The sequence below is a fragment of the Oratosquilla oratoria genome, chromosome 33 (genome assembly GCF_046742065.1).
Source record: "Oratosquilla oratoria isolate Oo_2021 chromosome 33, ASM4674206v1, whole genome shotgun sequence".
NCBI lineage: Eukaryota > Metazoa > Arthropoda > Malacostraca > Stomatopoda > Squillidae > Oratosquilla > Oratosquilla oratoria.
In genome coordinates, this window is record NC_134809.1 from 1,446,157 (window position 1) to 1,471,986 (window position 25,830).

The following is a 25,830-nucleotide window of genomic DNA, read 5'->3' on the forward strand; positions in this document are numbered from 1 at the left end:
TCACTTACTTACCGGTAATTGGTGACCCTCCCTCCTTGTCCCCCTCATACAGAAAATAGAGAAGACTGGGAGAAATCTCTTTGGGCTGCATAAATTTATCATCCATTCACAATTGTTTTCATCTCACACCTATCACTTGCCCTCTCCCTTCCCTGCTCAACAGACATTCCCCTTTTAACCAAAGCCCCACACATTCAATCTACATTATATACACACACATCTATCAAGCTTTGTTTCTCTCAAGTCGAAGACACTCACAAACAATACCATGAACTTATCATATACACAGTTATCTGTTTCACTTATGATCATTGGTGCTTCCATCCTTGGAGACAATATCACTTCAAATAGTCACAAAGGCAGTAAAGGAGAGATGCAAGGAAGGTAAAGGAAAGGAGGGGTAGTAAAGGTTAAAATAGTTCAATATTCTCCTCAGAGATGGGATCTATCACTAATCATAAAAAGAATGCTCCAGTCCCTCAATTACTGCCTCCATAAAACTTATATAGTCAATCACCCATATGAAGTTGTACCCAGTAACTGTCAACATAACACTGAAAGTTCGTACCTATCTCTACAATAGAGGAATTACCTTCATGGCCTCAAAATATGGAGAAGATTCTGCTAATTCCCTGGATGGAGCTGCTAAATAGTAGATTTCCTTCTGCCCAGGACCCATACGGTTAACATACTCAGGAATCGAAACAAATTCTCCTGGTTTAGTCTTGGAAGATTCATAATGGACTAACTTTGCCATTTCTTCTTTCTCCACCTGTTCCTGGGCAGTTATTATACCTGGAAAGTAAGATAATATAGACAATGGTGAAATAAAATATACTTACACATACCAACAGTTTTTTCCCCCTTACAAGGGAGGTAGCCAGTCAAAGACATAAATTCTCTCCCACCCATTTCATCCCCACATACTCCACTCCCATTCACTACTCCTCACTCCTTCTTTTCCTAGCTCCTTCTAGATGATGTGTCAATCCTGCATCTCCCCCACTGCCCTGGATCAGAAGCAATATAGCAAGACACAGCACATCCACAGCAAGCTGCTTCATTTAATCATCAACCCCCCCCTCTCTGTTCCCTTATGCAGAAAAAGAGAAAATGGGGAGAAATCCCATCTCCACTCACCCCTATCTTCTGTCATCTCCCTTCCTTCCTCAACAGACATTCCCCTCTTTCCCAATCCATCCATCTCATCCTTGGTTGTCCCCTTATGTTCACTTTCCACCTCTGCCTTCCACACCTCTTTTACTAATCTTTCTTCATTCATTCTTTCCACGTGTCCAAACCATACCAATACTCTTTCATTAACCTTATCTCTTGACTCCCTTTCCAACCCCGATCTCCTCATTTCTTACTCTATCCAGCCTAATAACCCTTACCATACATCTCAGGCATTTCATCTCAAACACATTTAAACTCTTCCTCTTTTATGTTCTATGTTTCTGCCCCATACAGTGCTGTCAGTGCAATCACTCCATCACACAATCTCCTCTTAACATCCATTCCCAAATGTCTATTTCTCGTTACACTTTTGAATCCTCCGAGGCAATCACTTGCTTCTTTCAATCTACATTCTACCTGCACCTCCACTCCTCCCTTTCCCATCGCATTCACACCCAAGTATCTAAATCTATCCACTTCCTACAGTCTCTCTGCCTCAATACTCATTTCCAATTTGCTGCCATATTCTCCATTTGTATATCTCATCATCTTACTTTTACCCACATTTATCTTCAATTTCCTTCTTTCCCAAACTCTGTCACTAGCTTCTTTAATCCCTCCTCTGATCCTCCTAGAAGCACAGCATCATCAGCAAACAACAACTGGCTTATCTCCCATTTTTCTCCATTTCTTTTAACCATCTCCATTTCCTGGCTCATTACTCTTGCACCACCACATCCATGTATAAATTGAACAGCCAAGAGGACATGACACATCCCTGGCGAAGTCTCGCCTTTACCTCAAACCACTCACTCTCTCCATTTCTAACACAGGCTACTCTTGTAAAAACGCTTGATTGCTCTTAACAGTTTTCCTCCTATCCCATATATCTGCAATACCTCCCACAGTGCCTTCCTGTGTACCCTGTCATAAGCCCTTTCCAAATCCATAAAGGCCCAAAATACATCCTTACCTTTTCCTAAAGCTTTCTCACACATCTGCCTTACCACAAAAATCTGATCCATGCAACCCCTACCTGTCATACAACCAAACTGTTCCTCACCAATTACTCCCTCTGTTCCTCTTCTAATCCTCTCAATCAAAACCCTCACATAAGCCTTCCCAACTACACTCACACTTGTCTCTTTTTCCCTTGTGAAGTGGAACTATACAAGCACTCCTCCAGTCCTCTGGCACTCTACCCTCTTTTAGACAAACATTAAACAACCTCACCAACTAGTCCACCATCACTGTGCCTCCCTTTTTTACACACTCCGCATGACACTCATCTAACCTAGGTGCCATACCTGCTCTCATCATCTTAATAACTGCTTTCACCTTATCTTTCCTTATTTCTCCTCCATTTTCCTCATTCATCACTTGTCATTTTCTTAGCGTTTCCCACTGCAACTACTTTTCCCTATCCCTCACATTTAGCAATCCCCTAAAATACTCTACCCATCTTCCTCTTACCACTGTCTCTTCCATTATCATCTCTCCATCTGCATCTTTTATCTTTTCTTCTCTACTTGATGCACCTCCTTTCCCTCTCTTAATTTTCTTCCAAAATATCTTTTCATTATCTTCAAAACTTTGTCATACACTTCCCTCATTTCACATCTGCTCTCCTCTTTACCTCCTTTATGCTTTACTTCTCTTTTCTTTGTACTTATATGATTCTCTCATCCTATTTTGTAACCAATCTGTAAATGCTCGTTTCTTCTCTTCTACAACTTTCTTTGCTTCATCATACCACCACTTACTACCCTTCCTTTTATTTCCTCCTGTCCTCTTATTCTACACACCACCTTTGCACACCTTGCAACTCCCTCCTTCAAACACCCCCATCCCTCCTCCACTCCTAGTTCTACTCTATCCTCCACTCCCTCCCACTCTTCTCTCAGCTTCTTGTACTCCTTTTCCTTTTCTTTCTCATTATAAGCAGTTTACTCTAAGCACCTCCCTACCTTCTGTCCTTTTCCTCTTTCTCCATCTATCCTCCACTCTAAACTTACCATGCAGCAAAAATTATCTGATATTCCTCCACTCTATCCCCTTAGAACTTGTATATCCAAAACTCTTCTCCTGGTTACCACTATATAGTCCATTAAAGCCCTATCTAACACCCTTCCATCCACTACCCTCTCACATGTGTACTCATGCTTCCCTTTCTTCCTAAACACTGTATTTGCTATTATCAACTCTCTAGACACATCACCATCACCTCTCCACTACAATTTATTTCCTGGAACTCCACATCTACTCTAGTATTGATATATTTACATAAAAAAAAAAAAAAAAAAAAGTTTCTTTTTCCTTTATAAGGTGGTGGTCAACCAAGGCACACACCCACCCCTTAAGATCAAGAGAATACAGAGAACATCAACCAAATTGGTTCCAAGCCTTCAGATAATAGGGATGAAGAAAGATAACTAAATAGTAGTGTTCAGGTCATTAAAGGGAGTATATAAAATTTATAGAGACCTCTTGGTTTGATATAGATAATTGCCCTTATTAAAAAATAATAATAATAATAAAAAAATAAAGAATGCCAAAAAACAACCAACTGATGGAATACCTTGGGTGATACAGCCCAAACTACAACTATAAGTATATTCAAAATGTGTGTGTGTGTGAGAAGAAAGAAAAGAAGAAGAAAGAAGATGAAGAAGAAGAAGAAGAAGAAAAAAAAAAAAAGACATTACATCTTTATGGAGTCCAGATTATCAAGGTCCAATTCAAAATATTAAAGATGTCAGTTCACTTTATAGAGGTCTATCTATCTACATACCAAGAGGTGTGTGTGTGTATTTACCTAGTTGTATTTACCTACGGTAGTTGTATTTTATGGGAAGGGGAGCTATGCTCGTGGTGTCCCATCTTTATATCTCATTTTATCTAAACTATTTTTAAATTCATTTATTGTTTTTGCACACACCACTTTCTCATCTAACTTGTTCCAAATGTCTATTACTCTGTGAGGAAAGCTATTCTTTTTCAGATCTCTTCTATAGCTGTCTTTCTTGATTTTCTTTCCGTGTCCTCTTGTATTTCTTTCATCCCATTTTATTAGATCCTCTCTATCAATAATTTCTATGCCTTTCATGATTCTGTAAATAGTTATCATATCTCCTCTCTCTTCTCTGCTCTAGTGTCTGTAGCTCAAGTTTTGTTAGTCTCTCTTCATATGATAGTTTTGAGAGTTTTGGTACCAATTTTGTAATTGCTCTTTGTATTCTTTCTAGTTTTGTTATACATTTTTTTGTACTTGGTAACCACATCGTTGCTGCATATTCCAATCTTGGTCTTATCAAAGTGATTAATATTTTCTTCACCATTTCTTCATCCAGGTATGTAAATGCCACTTTGATTGTTCTTATTAAATTATAAGTTTCTCCAAAAATCTTGTTTATATGTTTCTCAGGTGACATATTATTCATAATAATGACTCCCAGGTCCTTCTCATTTTCTACTTTTTTTTTATTCCTTCTTCTCCCAATTTATATGATCCTGTTATTCTTTTTTGTGCTTTTTCCAAATTCCATTATACTACACTTTTTGGTATTGAACTCCATCTCCCACTTCCTACTCCATTCCCATACTTTATTGAGATCACTCTGTAGTGATTCACAATCTTCTTCCGTGTTCACTTTTTTTAACAGTTTTGCGTCATCTGCAAAGAAGCTCATGTAATTTTCAATTTCTTTGTCCATATCATTAATATATGTAGCAAACATTATTGGGGCCAAAACTGTTCCTTGGGGAACACTGCTTATTACTTCATCCCAGTTAGAATGTTTGTCTCTTATCACTACTCTCATTCCCATACTTTATTGAGATCACTCTGTAGTGACTCACAATCTTCTTCCGTGTTCACTTTTTTTAACAGTTTTGCATCATCTGCAAAGAAGCTCATGTAATTTTCAATTTCTTTGTCCATATCATTAATATATGTAGCAAACATTATTGGGGCCAAAACTGTTCCTTGGGGAACACTGCTTATTACTTCATCCCAGTTAGAATGTTTGTCTCTTATCACTACTCACATTTTTCTTTCTTGCAAAAACTCTTCCATCCATTTAAGCAGTTTGCCATGTATTCCTCCTTCAGTTTCTAATTTCTTAAGCAACTTCTTATGTGGTACTTTGTCAAAAGCTTTTTTTAGGTCTAGAAATGCACAATCAGCCCATCCATCTCTTTCTTGTATTATATCTATTAGCCTTGAATAGAAACATATTAAATTGGTGACACATGACCATCCTTGTCTGAATCCAAACTACCTTGGATTTAGTACGTTGTTTTTTTCTAAATACTTTACCCATCTACTTTTGATAATTCTTTCACAAATTTTTGCTATTGTACTTGTTAGAGAGACTGGTTTATAGTTTGTAGGGTCCTCTTTATTTCCTCCTTTGTATATAGGTATTTTGTCTGCCAGTTCATTCTTGCATTCTTTCAAAATCCATTTTCTATTTCATCTGGTCCATGCGATTTTCTGACATCAAGATTACTCAAGCGTTTCATTATTTCGTTCTTTGTTACTTCTATTTCTTTCATAGGGGGACTTTCTCGTCCCATTCGATATCTCCAGGTTGTATGTTCTCCCTTGTAAACACCGATTTGAAATGCGTGTTCATAATTTCTGCCATTTCTATTTCCTCGGTGTATTCAACTCCTCCTTGTCTTAATTTCTCCAAATCTTGTTTGTTTTTCAGTTTGTTGTTTACAAATCTGTAAAATAGTTTTGGTTGATCTTTACATTTTTCTATGACATCTTTTTCATATTTTCTCTTTTCCTCTCTGCACGCTTGTACATATTCATTTCTATAACAAGTATATATTTTCCATTTTTCAGGTCTTTTGTATTTCTTCCATTTGGTCCAAGCTTTGTCTCTTTTGTCTTTTAACTCCCTACAACTTTTGTTGTACCAGCACTTTATATATTCTTTTTCTTGTTTTTGTCTTGGGACATACTTTTCCACTCCTTTTTTTTATTTTTATAAATTTTTGTCAAAATATTCCATTTCTCTTCTACTGTTGTATCTTCTTTGTGTATTCTTTCCCAGTTTTAATTTTGAAAGAATTCTCTTATTTGATCAAAATTTGTTTTTTCATACATCAATCTTCTTTTTCTATATTGTTCATTTCTTTTCATGTATTTTTCCTAATTTAGTTCTAGTTCTATCAATATGTGGTCACTTTTACTTACTGGTGCCTGGTATTCTATCTTTTCCACTACTTCAGGTTCTGATGTGATTATTAGGTCTAGTCTTGATGGTTCTTCTTCATTTCTATACCTAGTGTTCTCCTGAATCCATTGTGTCATTGTGTGGTCAATAATCATCTCAAGTAGAACATTTCCCCATGAGTCTTCTCCAGCCTTTACGGTCATCTCTTCCCAGCAGATTTCTTTGCAATAAAAGTCGCCCATCATAACTATTTTTCCTCCATCTTCCATTATCTTGTTTAATGTTATTCTTGTGTCTTCTAACATACTTTTATGTTCACTCTCTTCCCATGAGGCTGTTTTTGGGGGCATGTAGTTTATTACAAAATTTCTGCTCTTCTTATCTCTGTCTTCTACTTCTATCATAATCATCTCTACTCTATTCTTTCCATATGTGACACTCTTCACGTTTATATCTTTCTTAGTCAGGAACATAACTCCACCCCCTTGTTTTATCTCTGTTTCTAATCCAATAATTATATGCATTGTGTCCTATGCTGTTGGGTGGTAGTGGACCTTTTAATTTTGTCTCTACAATTCCCATTATGTCCAGTTCTTTTTCCTTCAGATACTCGTTCAGTTCATTCAGTCCTGTTATTAATCCATCTATATTTGTGTAGGACACTCTTAACTTTCTGTTATTTCCATTGTATTCTCTGTTTCTTTTTTGTTTCTCTCTGTTATGGTCCATTTCCTCAATTTCATATTCACTACTCTCCAGTAGAATTCTTCTTTTTCTGACTCCGTTCTGGTCTCGTTTTTTTCTTTAGCTTCTTTCCTTTTCATTTTTTCTTCCTCTCTTTCCTCTTTATTCATTTCTCTTTTTATCCATACCTTTTTATATTGTTCACTTGCTGCTAGCTTCCCTGTTTTTGCTAAGATATTCTCTGCTGTTGTTTGTGACCTGAATTTAATCTTAACCCCTTCCATACGGTGCCGCCTACGTAGGCGTCATGAGGAGCAAGTTGATTCGCGACGCTGCCATATCGGCGTCTTGATTATATTTATTGTAGTCGCTCCTGTGTTTTTACATTCTTCCAAATGTGCCCTGAATCCCATTCTCCGTGGTTTTCAAAATTCGCGGGTGAAAGAGAGAATGATCGATATAAGCGGTGACTATATTTTATGATGCGAGTATTATTACAACACGTCGTACGGCTGGCATTGGCTGCTGCCCGCGAGATTTAAGTCCCGTACTGAAGTGGTTAATTGGTGTGGTCTTATCTGTACTATATTTTACGAGCCTAAACATCTGTTCGATTTGTTTCATTATTCTAGTAAGCTGCTTACTTTTTCTTTTTCCTCACTGATTCTTGAAGTTCTATCTACATTATGTTTCTCTTCCATTCCTAATATAATTATACATTTCTTTTTATCTGCTAAGTCTCTTACCATATTCTGTCTCATCACTTTGATAACTGAGTCTTCAGTTTGTTCTTTCATTTGCTGTTTAATTATGTCAGTAAATGCAACTTTACTGTTTTCTTGGATTTTTTCCAACCCTGTGCTTCTTTTACTATGGCCTCTTTACTGTCTTTATTCCTCTTTAATTCTTCATTCTCCTCTTTTACTTCTTTTAACTATCTTTTTAATTCTTCTATTTCATTAGTTAAATTTTTGTTCGCCTTCTCTAGTTCTTCCAACTTTTCAACTCTGCGCAATGTTGGTTATGTTACCGAACCTGTCTTCCCAATGTTCGATCATATCAAGTTTCTCCTCTAGTCTTGTCAATCGGGGGAGGTTGGTATCCCCCCACCCTCATTAAATCCCTGGAAATTATTATCCTCACCTTCCATTGTGCTGCTCTTATCTATATATCTAATCTTTACAATTTTGTTAATCCCATCACCAGAATCATTGGTCCTTCATTTGTTTACAAGACGTCTGGCCTCTTGGACCAAGTCCTCCCCTTCCTCATTTCCTTCCATTTCCCTCAGTAATCCCTCCCCTTCTCCTTTTTCCTCACTTTCCCACGACACCACAAATTATCCCCTTCCCTGTAAATACAATAGGTACTTCCTTTGCGTTGAGGCCCACGAAAATTTAACTTTTTCTTCAGAACTCTAATCCTCGCCGTCCATCCGACAAAAGTGTGTGTGTGAGAGAGAGGAGGGAGAGTGCATCAGTTCCTGCCACAACATGAGTAGGGACACAAACATGGTCCACATAGCTGTGCTTATAATGACTATGCATATGATTTCTTTACTTCTACTTGGTTTCCTACAGCCTACAAACACTTGCAAGTATTCAAAATGCCTAGACTATTGAAATAGAAGGGGGTTGCAGCAAAGAAGGGGAGAAAATCAGGCAGTAAAACAGGAAGCATGAAGAGGAGAGAGACTGGCAGCCCTTTACCAGTAAAGGGCTATCAATCTCTTCCTTTAGAAACACTTTGAGTGCTTTGATTTACTTGAATAATGAATTATTAAACAATTTATCTGCATATTTCACCAATAATACCTGTTACACTGATGTTTGGAGTGTAAATACCTCAAGGTAAACTTTGAAGCCTATTTTCTCTATTTTTTTCTCTTTAAAATAATATCAAAGTAAAACTGCTCTGACAATTTTTGGTCTATTTGCATTATTCTTTTATATATGGAAGATGAAATTTTGTTTTACATTTTTAAGACTGGTTTTTATTATGTGTCGAATATTCAAGTTTCTAGAAAGATTTAAGTTATAAATATCTAAAACATTCTGTGGGGGTAAATATATTAGTAGAGTAAAATAAAACCACTGAACCTACACATGTTTAGTACACTGATGATTACAACCATGCCCAATACTTTCTAAGAGAAAAAAAAAAAAAAAAAAAAAAAAAAGTCAATGCATAAGTTCAAATGGTTGGCACCTACTAGCAGTTTGAATATTGATTATTTTTGCACAATAAAATGAGGTTTTTATTTTGTAAGTACAGTATCTATTGACAAACTGCAATGAAACTTGGTGAGAATGACAATAATGATGAGCATGACTTTCAGTAAAATAAATAAATGCCTGAAGCAGACTGACATCTTTATGCTTGTTTTCACATTACTTACCTTCCTTTATAAAGATTCCATAATCTGTGAAGAACTTAGCATAGCTTTCTGGTTCTTTACGAGACTTATCCAGCAAAAAGCGAATCACCCTATTCTGTATAACTGTTCGTAACCTTCTAATTAATGCAGAATCTTGAAGAAGCTCTCGACTCAAATTCAAGGGAATGTCCTCACTATCCACAACACCTTTGGGAGAAAGTTATATAGAATAAACCCATTACCATTTTCTCTGAGGAAAAAGTACTTTATTATTATATCTCATTTCTACCTACTGTTAATGTAATATATTTACCAAGAAATCTCACTGGTTTACATGTCCATGAACATTTATTGAGGGGGAGAGAGAGGGAGAGAGGGAGGGAGGGAGAGAGGGAGGGAGGGAGGGAGGGAGAGAGAGAGAGTGTGTGAGAGAGAGAGAGAGTGTGAGAGAGAGAGTGTGAGAGAGAGAGTGTGTGAGAGAGAGTGTGTGAGAGAGAGTGTGTGAGAGAGTGTGAGAGAGAGAGAGTGTGAGAGAGAGAGTGAGTGAGAGAGAAAGAAAGTGAGAGAGAAAGAAAGTGAGAGGGAAAGTGAGTGAGAAAGAGTGAGAAAGAGTGTGAAAGAAAAAGAGTGAGAGAGAAAGAGTGTGAGAAAAGGGTGAGACAGATTAAAAAAAAAAGGATAAAAAGAAAGAGAAAAAGGGAATGAAAGAGGCAGATAGAGAGAAAAAGATAAAGATAGAAAGAGAAAGAGAGAAAGCAAGAGAATGAGAAAGAAAAAAAAAGAGCCTTTTCTTTCAAAATATGCAGCTAAAGAAAACTTCACTGTTCCAACCATGCACTTGTTTACAGGTTTCTCTTACCTTTAACAAATCGAAGCCACTTTGGCAGGATGTTTTCTGATTTATTCATGATCAAAACCCTGCGACAATACAAGGAAACACCAGTGCTTGCATCTCGGTTCAAGTCAAACAAACCTGAAAATAATTATAAAATGAATACAGTCTTTTTGTTGGAGGCTCAGAAGACCAAACTACTATATCTAGAGGTAAAATATAAACCGTTTGAAACCCCAAGAGTCATACATACATACATATACCAAGGCTTTTTCCCCCTTACTAGGGAGGTAGCCAAAAAGGAAAAGGCATAAAATCATTCCCACCCATTCCATCCCTAAATACACTCCACACCCCTCCACCCTCCCTCTTATCTTAGCACCTTCTGGATGACGGGTCATCCCTGCACCTTGTCCAAGAGTCAGCATTCAATTAATTAATCTGTTGCCCCTGGTCTCTCTGCAGAAGACCCGTGGCCTTCAGAAAATTGGCAACAGCCCCCAGGCAGGACCAATTCACTAGAGAAGAGCATTCAACAGCATCCAAAATCAGTTAGAACATACTCCTAAATCCTTAAACACATACGTTCTCATGACTAAGTATTCAGTGTGCATCTGGGTAAATGAAATGTACTGGTGCATGCACTATGTAAGGGGAAAGGATAAATAAATAAATCAATCCACTGCCGTCTCTCCTGCAGAAGCTCCGCAGCCTCCAGGAAATTGGCAATAGCCTCTGATCAGGACCATAAATTACTTAGAGAAGAGATATTATGTTGTTGACTGGGGTATGTATGGGGTATTGTAATAAGAAGTGTTCTCTTTCTTCTGTGTGGTGGTAGCATATGGGGCAGTCTGAGTCTGTGGCCAAGCCTATTCTGTGTCTTAATGCTGGATGGTGTCCAGAATGCAGGCATACCAGTGTGATTCTTGTCAGGTGTGGAAGGGTTTTCTCTGTGGGGCTTATATCTGGGAGTTCTTGTTGGAGTATAGAATTTGATGCTCTCCTTGAAGGGTATGTTTTGTTATCTGGGTGTGAATGTGTTTCTGTGTGGTTGTTGTTGTTGTTGTTGTTCCCTAGACTGTCTGGCCAAGCAGTCCTGTCTCCCTGAGGAACACCATGGCTAGAACAGGGTTTTCTCACAAATCCCTCATAGAAAGTGGCAATGTCTATGATATGGGACCCCCCCCCCCCCAAGAGCTGGAGTCCAAACCACCACAAGAAGCCCTTCCCTCCTGTGGCTGGCACATATTGTTTTGTGTGGTAGTTTTTGGTACATATTTGAGTAGTATGCTGCTGGTGTATTTTTTTGTGTGTGTGTTTTGTTGGTGGTATATGTGAGATGTAGTGTGAAAAGTGTGTTGTTATGGGTTCTGGCAAAGAATTCTGTTCCTGTGATTTTCATAAGATGTTCTATTGGGAGGATTTTGGTTTCTGTATGTACGTCTCCCCTAGGGGAAGGGAAACAAATGTGGATGTTGTAGTTTTAACAGAGATCATTACACACCCACTTCATAAGCAGTAAAACCCATTTAATATCCCTCCCATTTCTGCCTTCATAGATGAAGGGTCATATCTGTCCCCTGTGACATTGCTGGAGTCAAAAGCAGTGTAGCATAGCATGGCACTTCTGTAACAGGGCCAGACAGCCAGAGGTGATATCACCACCACTTCATTGTATGGCAACACCCTTCCTCATTCCACTACAAATACTTTACAGAGCACATGAAAACATCCCTTCTGGTCACTTCATCCTTCTTCCATTTACAATCTTCCTCCATACATGACTATTTTCTGCACTTTCTACCCTGCTCAACAGACATTCCTTATGCACCCAAGGACCCCTTCACACTGTCCATCCTCCTCAATCTAATCTTCCTCTCAAGATCACTAAATCTGCTTCTACTTTCCATATACTTTTTGGAAGCCCTGTTCTCAACTTGTTCTTCCCATATACAAAATAAAAAACAGAAGCTCTTAACCCCTTATATTGGGTGTTGTCATGTCATAGCACATTCCCACTGCATACAGATTAAATCCCATCTAATGGCTCTCCCATCTCAACACTGTGTGAATAAGGGGTCATTCCTGTTACCTACCATACTGCATTAGTCAAAGGTTATGAAGTATGGAACAACATTCCTACAGTAGGACCCAACAACTGAAGCTGGTCTATACCCAGTGTTTCATTACATGATGAATATACTCCCACCCCTCCTCTTCCCTTCTTCTTTCATTCTTTAAATCATGGAGTAGATGAGAACATCTTCTCAGGCCACATAATCCTTTCATCCATCCACAATCTCATGAATGAGTTATCAGTCCCCGTTTTCTTCTTTTACCAAGACTATCAACTGCTTCTCAATTGTTTTTACATACCTGGCTTCCCCTCAGGAAAGTAGAGTACTGCCCGTATACTAAGTGGAGCATCTGTTCGATAATGCAAAGTAAACCGAGGCTTGTCATATGAACCACCAACATAACGATAAAATTCATCATGCTGTTCTGCAGTCACTTCCTTTGGCTCCATCAACCAGAGTGGCTGGATATTGTTGACCTGTTCTCCATTAACCTCAACTGGTGACCCTACAAAGCTGCTGTATTTCTTGATCACATCTGTTCAAAGGAAATAATTATTTCATTTCTTTTTAGTACTCACTATGACAGATTAAGTATAATGCAAATATATCAGAGTATCAACCATTACATAAAGTCAATATACCACAGATAAGCAGTGATATGTGCTCATCAAATACAAGAACATGTTTCTGAAACACTACTTTTAATGGTCTGTTCATCTGCATATTCACGATCATCAAGTTTAAGGTGGCAAACAATCTTTGTGCCAGGTTCCACACCCTCACATTCCACTACACTGTACTTGCCACACCTGAAAACACAAGGAACAAATTCAGGTACATGTAAATAATTATGGGCATGTAAAGACTTGTCTTGTATAACTAAAGGATGGGGACCAATGATGGGTACCTGTATATGGTGGTCCTACAAGAGGAGAAATTGAGAAGTTTGCAGGAGTAACATAGCAGAGACTGGCACAGTTGTGCAAGTCATGTAATAGTATAAGAGAGGCATTTGTTCAGTAATGGACTCAAGTTGGCCAATTGGTAGACTGATTTTCTCTCATTAAAACTGAGAGGTGCTAAGATGGGAGGGAGGGTGGAGGGGTGTGGAGTGTTTTCAGGAATGGAATGGGTGGGAATGATTTTATGCCTTTTCCTTTTTGGCTACCTCCCTAGTAAGGGGGAAAAAGCCTTAGTATATGTATGTATGTATGTATGTAAAACTGATATAATGATAATTTCTCTCCATAGGTAATTTACAAAATTATGAACCAAAGCTGAACTAAACAATAATATGTATTAATTAGTTTTTATTCAGTTTCATCAATATCAGCAGTTGCAATAATCCATACATCATGGTGGAATGATAAACGGTGAGAACTGGAATCATAAAAGTATTTTGACAGCAATAAACAGAGGCAGAGTCAAAGAATTTGTACATACATTCATACATATACCAAGGCTTTTTCCCCCTTCCAAGGGAGGTAGCCAAAAAGGGAAAGGCATAAAAACACTCCCACCCATTTCATCCCTAAATACACTCCACACCCCTCCCACCCTCCCTCTCATCTGAGCACCTCCCGGATGACGGGTCATCCCCGAATTTGTAATAGACTTAAAGAATTTGTAATAGACTTAAAGTAGGTAACAAAATGAAGGGATAGCAGAATTTAAAAGTGATCAGCATTCTTTTTTCAGAGGAGATTAGTCTTCAAGCATAAAAAATGCAAGGTGACTTGGTCCAAAAGGATGTCTCTACTATCTGTAAAATATTGACTGTATTAAACATGCAGTCAGTGCCCCATATGGAGTTAGTGGTGCAGTGGAGAAAAGTTTCTCTGGTGCAGCAGATGATGCTTGTGTGGCAATAGAGCAAAGAGCAACAGGAGTTTCTTGACTTGCATATAAGCCTGCAGCATTTGCATGCCAATCTTGGTCTCCTGCAGTTACAATTAGAACTTTTGCACATCCAACTTGCTCTTCTTTCAACTACACCAGAAGCCATCACTGGCATCATTATTTTTGCCATTACTGTAGATGTGTGGTCAGTCCCTTCATAGCATTCCCTTTCCAAGTAAACAGTATACTTGCTCAATCATCTTCAGTGAAACATTCTAACCTGATTCTCAGATGAATGACAGAAACCATCACGAGGTCCACATTGTCTGTTCACTGTGTGAATCAGATGTTCAATTTGTCCACCAGAAATACTCTGAGCAGCTCTGCTTCAGTGATATCCAGTTCTATCAGATTCTAACATGCACATCTGCATTTTTGTTGAAGAAAAAAGTTAAACTTTCAACTATTACCATTCAAAAACCACTTTAACTACATTATGACAGCTAACTAAATCCAACTTAATCAACTGAACCCAAAACAACAGTTTAGCTAATTGAAACTCTTACTTAATTGAACAATCTTGCAGGACCACTTCCTGATACCTCTCATTGGTTTTTCTCTAACCAATCATCTTAAAGTAAGATACTAAAGGTAACTTTGAAATATCATTAGTACCAAGTCATAGGGACACATTTACATTTAGTTTTCAACTCACCCATCTGAAGACCATTTGTAGCCTTTGCTGCCATACTTGCGAGACCGAGTATATACCTCCACACTATCAGAAACCATGAAGGTAGAGTAGAAGCCAACACCAAACTGTCCAATGATGTTTTGGGGATCGGCACTTCCACCACTTTGTACTTCTTTAATGAAAGCCTGGAAAATTCAGATAAGGTATACCTGTATGTGGTAATCCTGTGGAATGAATGGAAAGAATCCCCATTCCATCACCACCCCTACCACTATCTAGACAGAGATGAGGGAAAAGTACTGCATAGATTACGTGGAAGGCTATTTCATGTGAAAGGAGTACCAAAAATGAACTGGAAATAATAATGAAAAAGTTATGTAGTATAATTTTCCTAGAGTTACAGTGGGAATGAATAAGATTTGCGAGACTGGAATGAAAAGGGTAAAAATCTTTCTCTCCTTCACTTTGTGGGAAATGGTTAAGAGATAGGACCCAATAAAGTTGCATATTTATACCAAAACTGTATACTACATTTTTCATAACCTATAGTCCCACATTACATTTCTCAACTACATTACAACTTACCTTTGATCCAGAACGTGCAATAGTACCTAAGTTTTCCATTAGTTCCTCTTTGGTCATGCCAATACCAGAGTCTTGGATGGTAAATGTCTTGCTATACTTGTCTGTGGTTATATGAATCTTCATAGTATTCTCCTGGCAATCTAACTGTGCACCTTGAAGAGCCAGGTATCGTGCCTACAAGATACAAATACTTATTAAGAAAAACAATTCACAATGATATTGAAAAGATTATCTAATTAAACTCGAGTACTGACTACATGATGATATGCTGTCAGTACTTTGGGCACTGTTTTGAGGCACCCTATAGACCAGATGCATCTGATGCATCATTTACTTATGTTTGAGTAAAATCAATACTTATAAAAGATAAGATTTTTTGTACTACTGCCGTTTCTCCTTTCTGCTGACCCCTAAATCTATTTCTTACCACCTCTATGCCTCTACTTCTTCCTGATTCTCCCATGATTGGGGGAGAGGGGAGAACAATGCTACTACTGTGTTCCCATATGTGTCAAAGAAGGCGACTTAACCTCTTCAATACGAGTCAAATTCTTGTGAGCAGGATTGTATACCTAAGGTACAATAACTGATGATGCATCACAATACTTGTATTATAAGATATATATAGTCACTGCTGTATTACTCATTCTCTTTCATTGAGTAATAATAAGCACAGAAAACATTATCAAGCCAGTTCACAGAATTTGGGAGTCACTCAGCTACAACTATAAAATAAACATAATCAAAATGCTGACACTGGCATCCTTGTATACCCACTCACGTCTCATGGCACTTACACTGGTGCAGGGCCCCAACAAGGGGAGGGGCGGGGCAGGATGCAATGCCCTGGGGTGGCATTTTTTTTTTGGGGGGGGGGGGCAGCACTTTTGGTGAAAAGAAGGTAAAGCAAATTCTCCCTAATGTATTTTTAATGCATGATTTATTTATCATGAGTTGTGTGTATGAATGATGTGTGCATAAACGTTGTTTTGTGGATGAATGTTACAAGCGAATCGTGCTAGTGACCATCAGATGTGGAAGGTGGTGGTAGTGGTGGTGTGTGGGAGGGCAGCACTTTCTGACTCACCCTGGGGTGGCGCTTACCCATGTCGGGGCCCTGCACTGGTGTCAACGTATGGAAGAGGTTAATGAAGTGTGGTGAAGGGATTTGGTATTCCCCACTCAGTATTTTTCTCTTATGGAAAGTCAGGGCATAATAGCATCAAGGTGGACAACTCCAACAAGAACGTTAGTGAATCCAAGGGTGCTAAACAGGGGTTTGGAGTTAGTGAATGAGAGTGGAGGAAAACATGCAAACCAGTTGTTGTCTACAAAACAAAATTACTACTCACAGCAGTGATTTGGATTTAAATTAATACTGTATTCTATTAAACTCTGAACCCATTGAAAAAAAAAAATTTGGTTAAGCAACAGTTTTAAAAATTCAGTCAACCTTGACATTAAACATAAACAAAATAATTTTTAACTCCTGAATAACACTCTCACCTTTTCAATAGCATCTGATGCATTAGAGATAAGTTCTCTAACAAAAACCTCTCTGTCTGAATAAAGTGATCTTGCCACAATGTCTAGAAGCATTCTTGTCTCAGCCTGAAATTCATGCTCAACCTCATCTGCAAGATTTGCTGCTTCCTGTCTCTCCCACCGTGTTGTATGAAGGTAATGCTTTTCATACTGATAATTTTGCCCTGTAAATGAAAACCATCAACCATGAACCATACTGTATAAACTTCTACCATGTATGAGATATTGACTGCACAAATTTATGCTGTCAATACATCAATCATACAGGATTCTTTTAATGAAAACATTGCCCAATGTTTCTCTTGCAGGAGACCTATGGCTCCCAAGTAACTGGCAACAGCTACAACAGCAACAACCTATAAATCACTCAAGGAAAAAAACATTATGATTTTGTCTGGGTATAGTTAGGGTAGGGCAGTTTAGTATGTATTTACCTAGTGTGTTCAATGACTTGTGTGTGATGGTTGCATCTGAGGTAGTTTGTTTCTGTGGCCAAACCTGTTCTGTGTTGATTTTGTTTTAATGCTGGATAGTGACCTGAACATTGTCATGCTAGTGTTGTTCTTGTTTCTCTTGGAAGGGATTTTCTGTGGGAGCTGAAATTACATATCCACCCCAAAGAACACTCACTTAAAACACCTGATAGAAATACAGATTTACATATTCATTTTCTTTCCTTGATGCCTGATTACATCACTCGAGGCACTATGGTAAGCTACTGGCAACCCTACTATAAGCTCTTTTACTTGATGTCTGCCTTTTATTATTGTTTCTTTCCTTTTCTTGCTATATGAAGAACAACCTAACCCACCATAACTACAAAGTAATGTCGTAACACATTTGTAAAATTCAACAAGAACCCACTGTGTTGAATAAGAAGAAATGAAATAGATGATATCCATATATTTCGATCATGGACTGTGATCCTCTTCAGTGGAATACCACTGAAGAGGATCACAGTCCGTGATCGAAATACTGTATATGGATATCATCTATTTCATTTCTTCTTATCCAACACAGTGGGTTCTAGTTGAACTAACCCACCATGTTTTCTACTTAACATCTGCAAAAACATTATATGAACGAGTTTATGAAAGTTTTTTCCTTTCTCAAATATGCATGTCTTCACCCACAAATGAAAAGAATTTAAATACCTGAAAATGCAGGGTATTGTAAAAGAGTAACAGTTCACATTATTGGATCATTCAATGGAAAAGTAGACAATTATGAATGTAAAAGAGGATAAATATCTGGGAGTCTTGATAAAAGATAACATGTCTTCAAGTAAATATATCAGTAAGATTGTAAGGGAGACATATAGATTCCTTATGAACATAGGCTGTGTTTCACTACTGGGGTAATGAGATATTGATAAAAAAAAAAAAAAAAAAACTGTCTTAGATTGAAATATGTAGCAATATAGCTCCCTACAATGTGAAAGATGCAAGATTAATAAGATTCAAAGAGCAGCAATCAAAATTATTCCCAGCTTTGCAGATAAGTTGTACAAGGATAGACTAGAAGCACTAGACCTGCTATCACTATAGGATAGAAGAGAAAGAGGTTGCAATGTTCAGGCCACTGAAAGGGTGGACAAAGTTGACACATTCGTGATGGGAGCACCAATGGCATAACTAAGTTGGGGACAGAGGGAACACAAATTTAAAAGTTATGTTGAACCCCCACTGGAGAGGGGCCCCAAAGAAGTGTTTAAAATTTTCCACAGGACAAAAAAGACAATAAAATTGCTAAATATGGAGGCTCATAAAGATATAGACAGAAATACTCATACTATAATCTTATTACCGTCTTAATAATTATTTTTACTGTTTATTAGACACACTATCAGACATACCAGATTATACAAAAATATTTCAGGTTGTTTTCATGTCACCCATGATAGTAAACATTAATATGTTGGGGGCCCCCAGAAATGATAATTCCCCTGGACCCCCAGTTCCATAGCTATGCCCCTGGAGGTCATCATAAACTTATGAGAACAAGCTGAAAAAGACCTAAGTCTAAAGGATGTGGAAAAATTTATATTTTTATATAAATGCATGAAGTCCTAGAAAAACCTAGATGCCATACCACAAGCTAGAACCATACATGAATTTATTAAAATGAGGTATGATAATTAGAGAATAAACAACAGGTCCTCATAAGCATAGTTGAATGGCCACTGTGAAGTGTGAGCCGCAAAGGAATGGTACGGTATACACTTATTGAAACACCTCTTTGGAGCCTGACAACTGCTTCCTATTCATTAAAAAATGCAACTATTCGAGAACCTGCTAATATCATCAGGATTCCATTTCAGTATGATATTATCCCCAAGAATAAAAACATTGTTTATTGATGAAGAAAAACAAATCTGTGTGACAAAATGTAGATAAAATATAAAAACTGCTAATTTTATAACTGTTGCCTCAAATTCTACTTACTGGAAACCCACAGCCCTACAAAGATTGGCATTGGTCCTTGGGCCCTCCAATACAACTCCCTCGTAAATTACTGTGGTATTGTTTCCATGTCACCAGCAGCATTTCATAAGGTAAGGTGAGCAGTTGCTAGATTTCAGTTCTCCATGTTTGACAAGGTGGAAGAAATACCGCTTAAATTGATAGAGATCCTACGTTTTGTATTTACATCCTGACCAAGAGGTTGTACCAAAGTTAATCTAAGGACCTACTGGCTATTATTTATCACTCTTCATCAAACCCATCCAGATATTAGAGTGGTGACAAAGTTAAACAAAGAGAATTAGATGCAGTGCTGGTATAGTGGAAATAGTATGTACCGATTCTGACAAATTCAAGAAGCAGTAAGGAGTGATTGTTGTTGCAGTTGCACCATGTAGCATGGGACTGATTCATCCAGACTTGATGCAGGTTCCAGGTTTGTTTTGTTTGTTTTGGAACACAGCCAAGCATTGACATTTTGGTACATTCTTTGTATTGTTAGACATGACTGTAAAACAGTAAAAAAAATTAACCTTTTGATCTGCCAAAAATTGCTTTGGATCTATGAATTAACTTATTAGAGGCTAATCTTGGTAGCTTGTCTATTACTGAAGATGTTAAAAAGAAGAATATTCTTTTATTGTCAATGGGATCAGAAGCCTTTAATGTTCTAGGTAATCTGTGTGCACCATATTTACCAGGTTCCGCCTGACCCCTACAAGATGCGATGCCCACACGGGACCCCGATTCCCACGTGAGGTCGGAGTTAGCAGGCGTTGTGTCACATGTCTTCGAAAGTTATTTCATCTCATTGTAAGAAATATATACACATATATATATATATATATTACTAAATTGTAAAAAAAAAAAATAATAATAATAATAATAATTCTTTCCCTAAATGGAGAGCATTTCCCCATAAACTTTACTTCACACTCGCCCTTTTCAACAAGTTATTTAGTAAAAATTTTAACATATGTATGTATAATTTTTTTTTTCTTTTGTTGAATAAACTCTTGAACTGAATCTATTATTGTTTCTGTGTTAAAAGCACACTGCAGTCAAATCTTCCTATCACAGGAGCCTTTTGGTATTCCAACAAAGGAAAAAGAGGAGTCTGTGAATGAGTTATATGCAGAACTATTACCAAAAGATTGCACTGTATGCTGTGTTCTAGAATACGATTAGCAGACAAATATTTTAGTCAAAAAGTCCTTCAAACCAAAACAGTACTTCCAAGATAAGACAGTCACAATTGTTTTATTAAACACGGTTCTCATGAAAATAAATAACATTACAAATGAGTATATGCAAAGTTGTATATGAGCTTGGTGGTTACCCTGTAAAACTCGTAATGCAACTATTGACTATTAGTAGCAATGAAGTGGTCTAAAAATCACATACTCCTTGAGTCTTGTAGAGGGCCAAATTGTATTAGGAGGAAAATCAAGTCAACCAATCTCCAGTCTAGATAAATACATTACATATACGTATTAAGTGTAAGGTAGATACATAAGTGAAATGCAAGATATAATGCTATCTGGCATTGCCTCTTAAATAAATCTAAATTATGTAAATTGTCTAGGTGTGTAAGTGTTTGTAATTTTGTTGTTACCATAATTTCAAATTTTCACACCTAAACCAATTATGACAATGATTCCTAGTAACACCTAAGCGTACCTATATTACAAAATCAACATAAATAAAACGAACAAGACCTGCCAGAAGACAAAAAAATTGTCGACAGTAAAAAAAGTTGTTCGGAACATTGATAAATTCAAAGACTAAGATTGCAAGACAAGTTTTTGCCGGCAACTATCACATATGTTATAGGAACGAGAATATTATTACCTAAGTCAAGGCGTGCAGGAAATCTATGTGATACTGCTAAACACTTTGTAAGATTTTCTGGCCGAACAGAAACTAGAATCCGACGGGCAATTGCAGGACAGATAATACGATGTGCCATGTTGTTTAACTCGTAGCAGAAGATGTTTATACCCGGGGCTGCCGCGAATTCCCCAAAACAACAACTGACGTCACAATTCCGTAGAGACTATTGTTACTGTATGGAAGAAGATAAGAAAGTTTGATCTTGTGTAGTCAAGTGCAGACGAATATACTGTACAAGGTTTATTATTTGTGACACAGATGCTACAATCAACACTAAACATTGTCTAGTTGCAACATATAAGAATGAAAATATTTCACTACATAATGCCAAGTGTGTATTTCTATAGCTTGAATTTAGCTGTCACCACGAAATAAGGGAATTTTAAGTATCCACATATGTGTATGCATGATATCTATCTGCATTGCAATATCTATCAGACGGGCAAAGAATTTGGTGCGTGTTTGCAGCAGACAGCAAATTTCCACACAACCTTGGTATTTTTCACTTTTGTGAATGAAGTAAATTAGCAGGCAATGGCATTCCTGATTACAACTTACAAAATTGTCTAAACCAAAGTATAGAATAAAAAGAAGGTGAATTGCAAATTTATGCAAACTATACATATAGGCTACCAAAGGTTTGTTCCCCTTTATAATGGAGGTGGACGAGTTATAAATATATATCCACCCTTCACTCACCCAAAACTCATTATTTGTCTTTCCAATCTTAGCTCCTCGTGGATAAGGGTCCAGCTCTGCCCACGCCCCACTGTTCATGTCAGAAGCAACATTTTCATGACACAGCAACTCCACTGCAGGGCCCTACACCCGAAGCTGATTTACCTCTACCACTTCACTTCATGGCAACCCCTCCATCGCACCGACTCATCCATTCGAGAAATATATAGAACGTACAAGAAATTCAAGCGTGACAGGTCCAATCTGACCAGTGCTCTCATTGATATTGGATTTTTATTTATTTGTCATTATTTTGTTGTTGTTGCAAAGTTATCCTTTTTTCCCAAACCAGTTGCACCTGAAATAATTAGAGGAAATCATTGTTGCCGGCATGGAGATAAACTACGGCAACTTACTGCACAAATAATCTGGATCATTCGTGATTTTGGGAGAGAAAGAATATTAGACATAACTTATTGTATATAAGGGTGGAAATACGATGAAGAAGAGTAGTCAGGTCTGTGTGTTACGAGTTGCATGAGAACGTAATGCTTGGCTTGGAATATATCAAGTTGTCTGGCATACAGCGTTGGTTAAGTGGTTGTATGTTTGCAGCGAGGTAAAAAGAGTTAGAAATTCTAAAGTTGCAACGTTTTGAACTTTCTGATGAGAGGAGCTGTTTTGTGGAGCATTTCATCTGGCTTGATCCAGGAGATTAGTATAGTGTTGAATGTTGCAAGCTATGTTGTAAAGGGGACCGACGACAGTGAAACGCACATAGGGCGGTTTACGTGTTTATTAATTAATCAATGGTTTATGTGTACAGGAGAGCGCGTGGTACGCGCAGGAAGGCTTCACGGGTATCCACGACGTGGGGCCCGAAGGGGCGCGGCCTTCGCTCCACAGGGCGAAGACGCTGCCAACATATATAGGTATGTTCGCAACTCTTCCAAGTAGCTCCGCGCTCTAGGCGCGGTTACGTGCGTGTGGCATCAGCATGCTTCCTATTATCTACACTCCTTCCTACGTTCCATCTTATTCCTAATATGTGCCTGTTTGGGTAGTTATTCGTGTCTATGTGGCACCGTGATCACGCCTGGTATGCATGGCCTGCGTGCCCTTCTTGCGTGGCTGGCCTAATGAAAAGGGGCCTTGTTGGCCGTATGAAAGGGCCCTTGTGCGAGAAGCGTCACTACTGGTTAAGGCATCACCGTATCGCGCCACAACACTATTGTACAGCACACCATGCAACACTGACTTTTCTTCACTACAAAACATCCTAGACAACCTTAAAGCGTGGACTGAGAGCAGCAATGTGACAGTTAACCACAGCAAGACCGTGGTCATGCACGTTTGTACATCCAAACAAGCGGTGGCACCACCTCAACTGTCATTAGGAACCCATTCCCTTCAGGTGGTCCAGTCCGCCAAGCTACTTGGCATCACAATAGACAACCACCTTAACTGGAACCAGCACATCAACAACATCATCAGGACAGCCTCATACAAACTCTTCATGCTGCGCAGATTGAAGTCCCATGGTACCCCATCACCAGATCTAAAGGGAGTCTACACCACCTTCGTACTCCCCACCCTCATGTACGCCTCCCCAGCCTGGTCATCATCACTCAACATCACACAGAGGAGCAAATTAGAGAAAGTACAAAGAAGAGCGTGCAGAATTATCTTGGGTAGTCAGTATGAGGGATACGAACACGCCCTCACCACCCTCAGCCTGCCAAAATTGTCCGACAAACACAGTGAGGCACTGAATAAGTTTGGACAAGACCTAATGCTCCACCCACGTCACCGTCACTTCCTCCCATCTGATAACACAACCACCCGCCACGCAACTCGGCATTCTAACAAAATCAAACCCATCAGAGCACCGAGGACTGACCGATACAAGAACAGTGCTATTCCATCCATTGTCCGCACAATAAACTCATTATAAATTTTAGACTAAGCATATCACTCTTATAATTACTATATTACTCATAAAAGTACTCGATTGTATTATTGTCAGTGTATCACTGCTATCTCAATAAACCTATTATTATTATTATCTTTATTATTATTACTCTATGCCACAACAACACTATCCCCCACCCCCACCCCAAACACGCTCGTAGAACCATCGCGAGGGATACGTCTATTCACGAGCCGGGATGAACGACGGGGGCCGTGGGGGGATCCGCGCACGAGGACCGCAGGTCCTCCACCGAGGGATGGGAGACGACGGGTGCGGCGTCTTCGGGAGGGCACAGGGCCACCGTGCGGAGGTGGCGCCGGTTGCACCACCAGAGTCTCCCGCTCGAGAGGTGGATTTTGTAGTCCCTGGACCTGCCGCGGCCCATAACCACTCCGGCCTTGTCCCAATGGAAAGACGTCCGGTCCTGAATCCGCACGCGTTGGTCGACACTCAATTCGGGGAGGGGCCGGGTGTGCTCGTTGTACTGGCGGTGCACCTGGGTAGCTTGAGCGGCGGCGCAGCGATCGCACTCCTCCGAGCAAGCTTGCCATTCCTCTGGAAATGAGTCCGGGTGGGCCGGGGCGCACGTGTGGAGAGGGCGGCCGTACAGGATCTGGGCAGGATGGGTTGTTGCATAATTCTAGGAGACTTCAGTCGAACTCCTTGCAGTCAATGTTGCCGGTGGGCGCTGTCTTCAGGATGAGGTGCCTAGCTGCCTTGACTGAGGCTTCGGCGTGCCCATTGGTGCTGGGGATAGTTCAGTGAGGTGACCATCTGGTGGACGCCCCAGTGTTCCGTGAAACGGTTGAATTCGCCGCTGGTAAAAGGGGGTCCACCATCGGTGCGAAGGCGGAGGAGGACGTCTACCTCCCGGAAGTAGCTGCAGAACTTCCGGATGACTCTGGTAGACGTCGTGTTCTGGCCGCAGGGCACGATGACGAGCCAGCCTGAGAGCCTGTCCGCTATAACCAGGGATGACTGCTGCTGGCTAGGACGCAGTAATTAGCAGGGCTCGCAAGCCTCCACCGTCCTCTTGATGTCAGAGTCGATGCCGGGCCAAAAGATGGTTTGCTTAGCCCGTCGCTTGGTGGCCTCCGCACTGCGGTGGCTGTCGTGGAGGCGGGCCAGTGTGAGCTCCCATAGGGTGGCGGGGACGACGATTCGTTGGCCGTACTGCACCAGTTCCCCGTCAGCGAGAGGGCATCCCGAAGCTTCTAATACAGGAGGACGGAGCTGGATAGGGTGAATCGGTTGGACGGTGGGCTGTAGGCGGGGTCCATCCGTGTCACGGCCTGGAGTCCCTGGAGTGTCCTGTCGGCGTCGGGCGATGAGTGGTCCCCGCGAGCGCCGGCGTTGCCGGTAACGACGCTCGTGGCGTGCGCGGCGTCTTTGTCACAGCCGGTCTCGTCCTCCGGCGTAGGGCGGGAGACCGATGCTCGCGAGAGGGCGTTTGGGATGCAGAGCTGCTTCCCGGCGCACCACTTTGCTGTGAAGACGAAGGGCGAGAGCTTCTTCTTAAGCTGCTGGAGGCGGGCGTCCTTGACGGCGCGGCGTCCAGGGTGTAGGAGTTTACAAAGGATTACAAAGGCGGAGCATACCGACAGGAGACCTTTTGGTTCATATCAAGGTCGGATGCGAAAAATTATAATAATGATAAATAGATAAATAAATATATAGATAATATGATAATGTAAATAATAATAAATTAAATAAATGCATAGCTATAGTTGAATAATAAACAAGCAGGTAAATAGTAAATAATAATAAATTGACATATAACTAATAATAAATGAGAATCAAGCAAATAATAATAAACAAACAAA

General features: G+C 39.4%; 1 protein-coding gene across 1 annotated transcript in view; it reads right to left on the reverse strand.

Moving 5' to 3' along the window:
- Window positions 1-21,479, reverse strand: part of Trap1 (TNF receptor associated protein 1) — a 42,586-nt gene extending 21,107 nt beyond the window's left edge. Inside the window, exons 1-9 of the mRNA XM_076172452.1 lie at window positions 21,316-21,479; window positions 16,964-17,166; window positions 15,458-15,631; window positions 14,894-15,057; window positions 13,039-13,148; window positions 12,638-12,874; window positions 10,286-10,399; window positions 9,448-9,633; window positions 593-795 (exon numbers count right to left, since the gene is read on the reverse strand). Of these exons, the coding sequence (XP_076028567.1) occupies window positions 593-795; window positions 9,448-9,633; window positions 10,286-10,399; window positions 12,638-12,874; window positions 13,039-13,148; window positions 14,894-15,057; window positions 15,458-15,631; window positions 16,964-17,166; window positions 21,316-21,433 (1,509 nt within the window). The 5' untranslated portion in view covers window positions 21,434-21,479. The remainder of the gene's footprint in view (window positions 1-592; window positions 796-9,447; window positions 9,634-10,285; window positions 10,400-12,637; window positions 12,875-13,038; window positions 13,149-14,893; window positions 15,058-15,457; window positions 15,632-16,963; window positions 17,167-21,315) is intronic.
- Window positions 21,480-25,830: the final 4,351 nt, after the last annotated feature.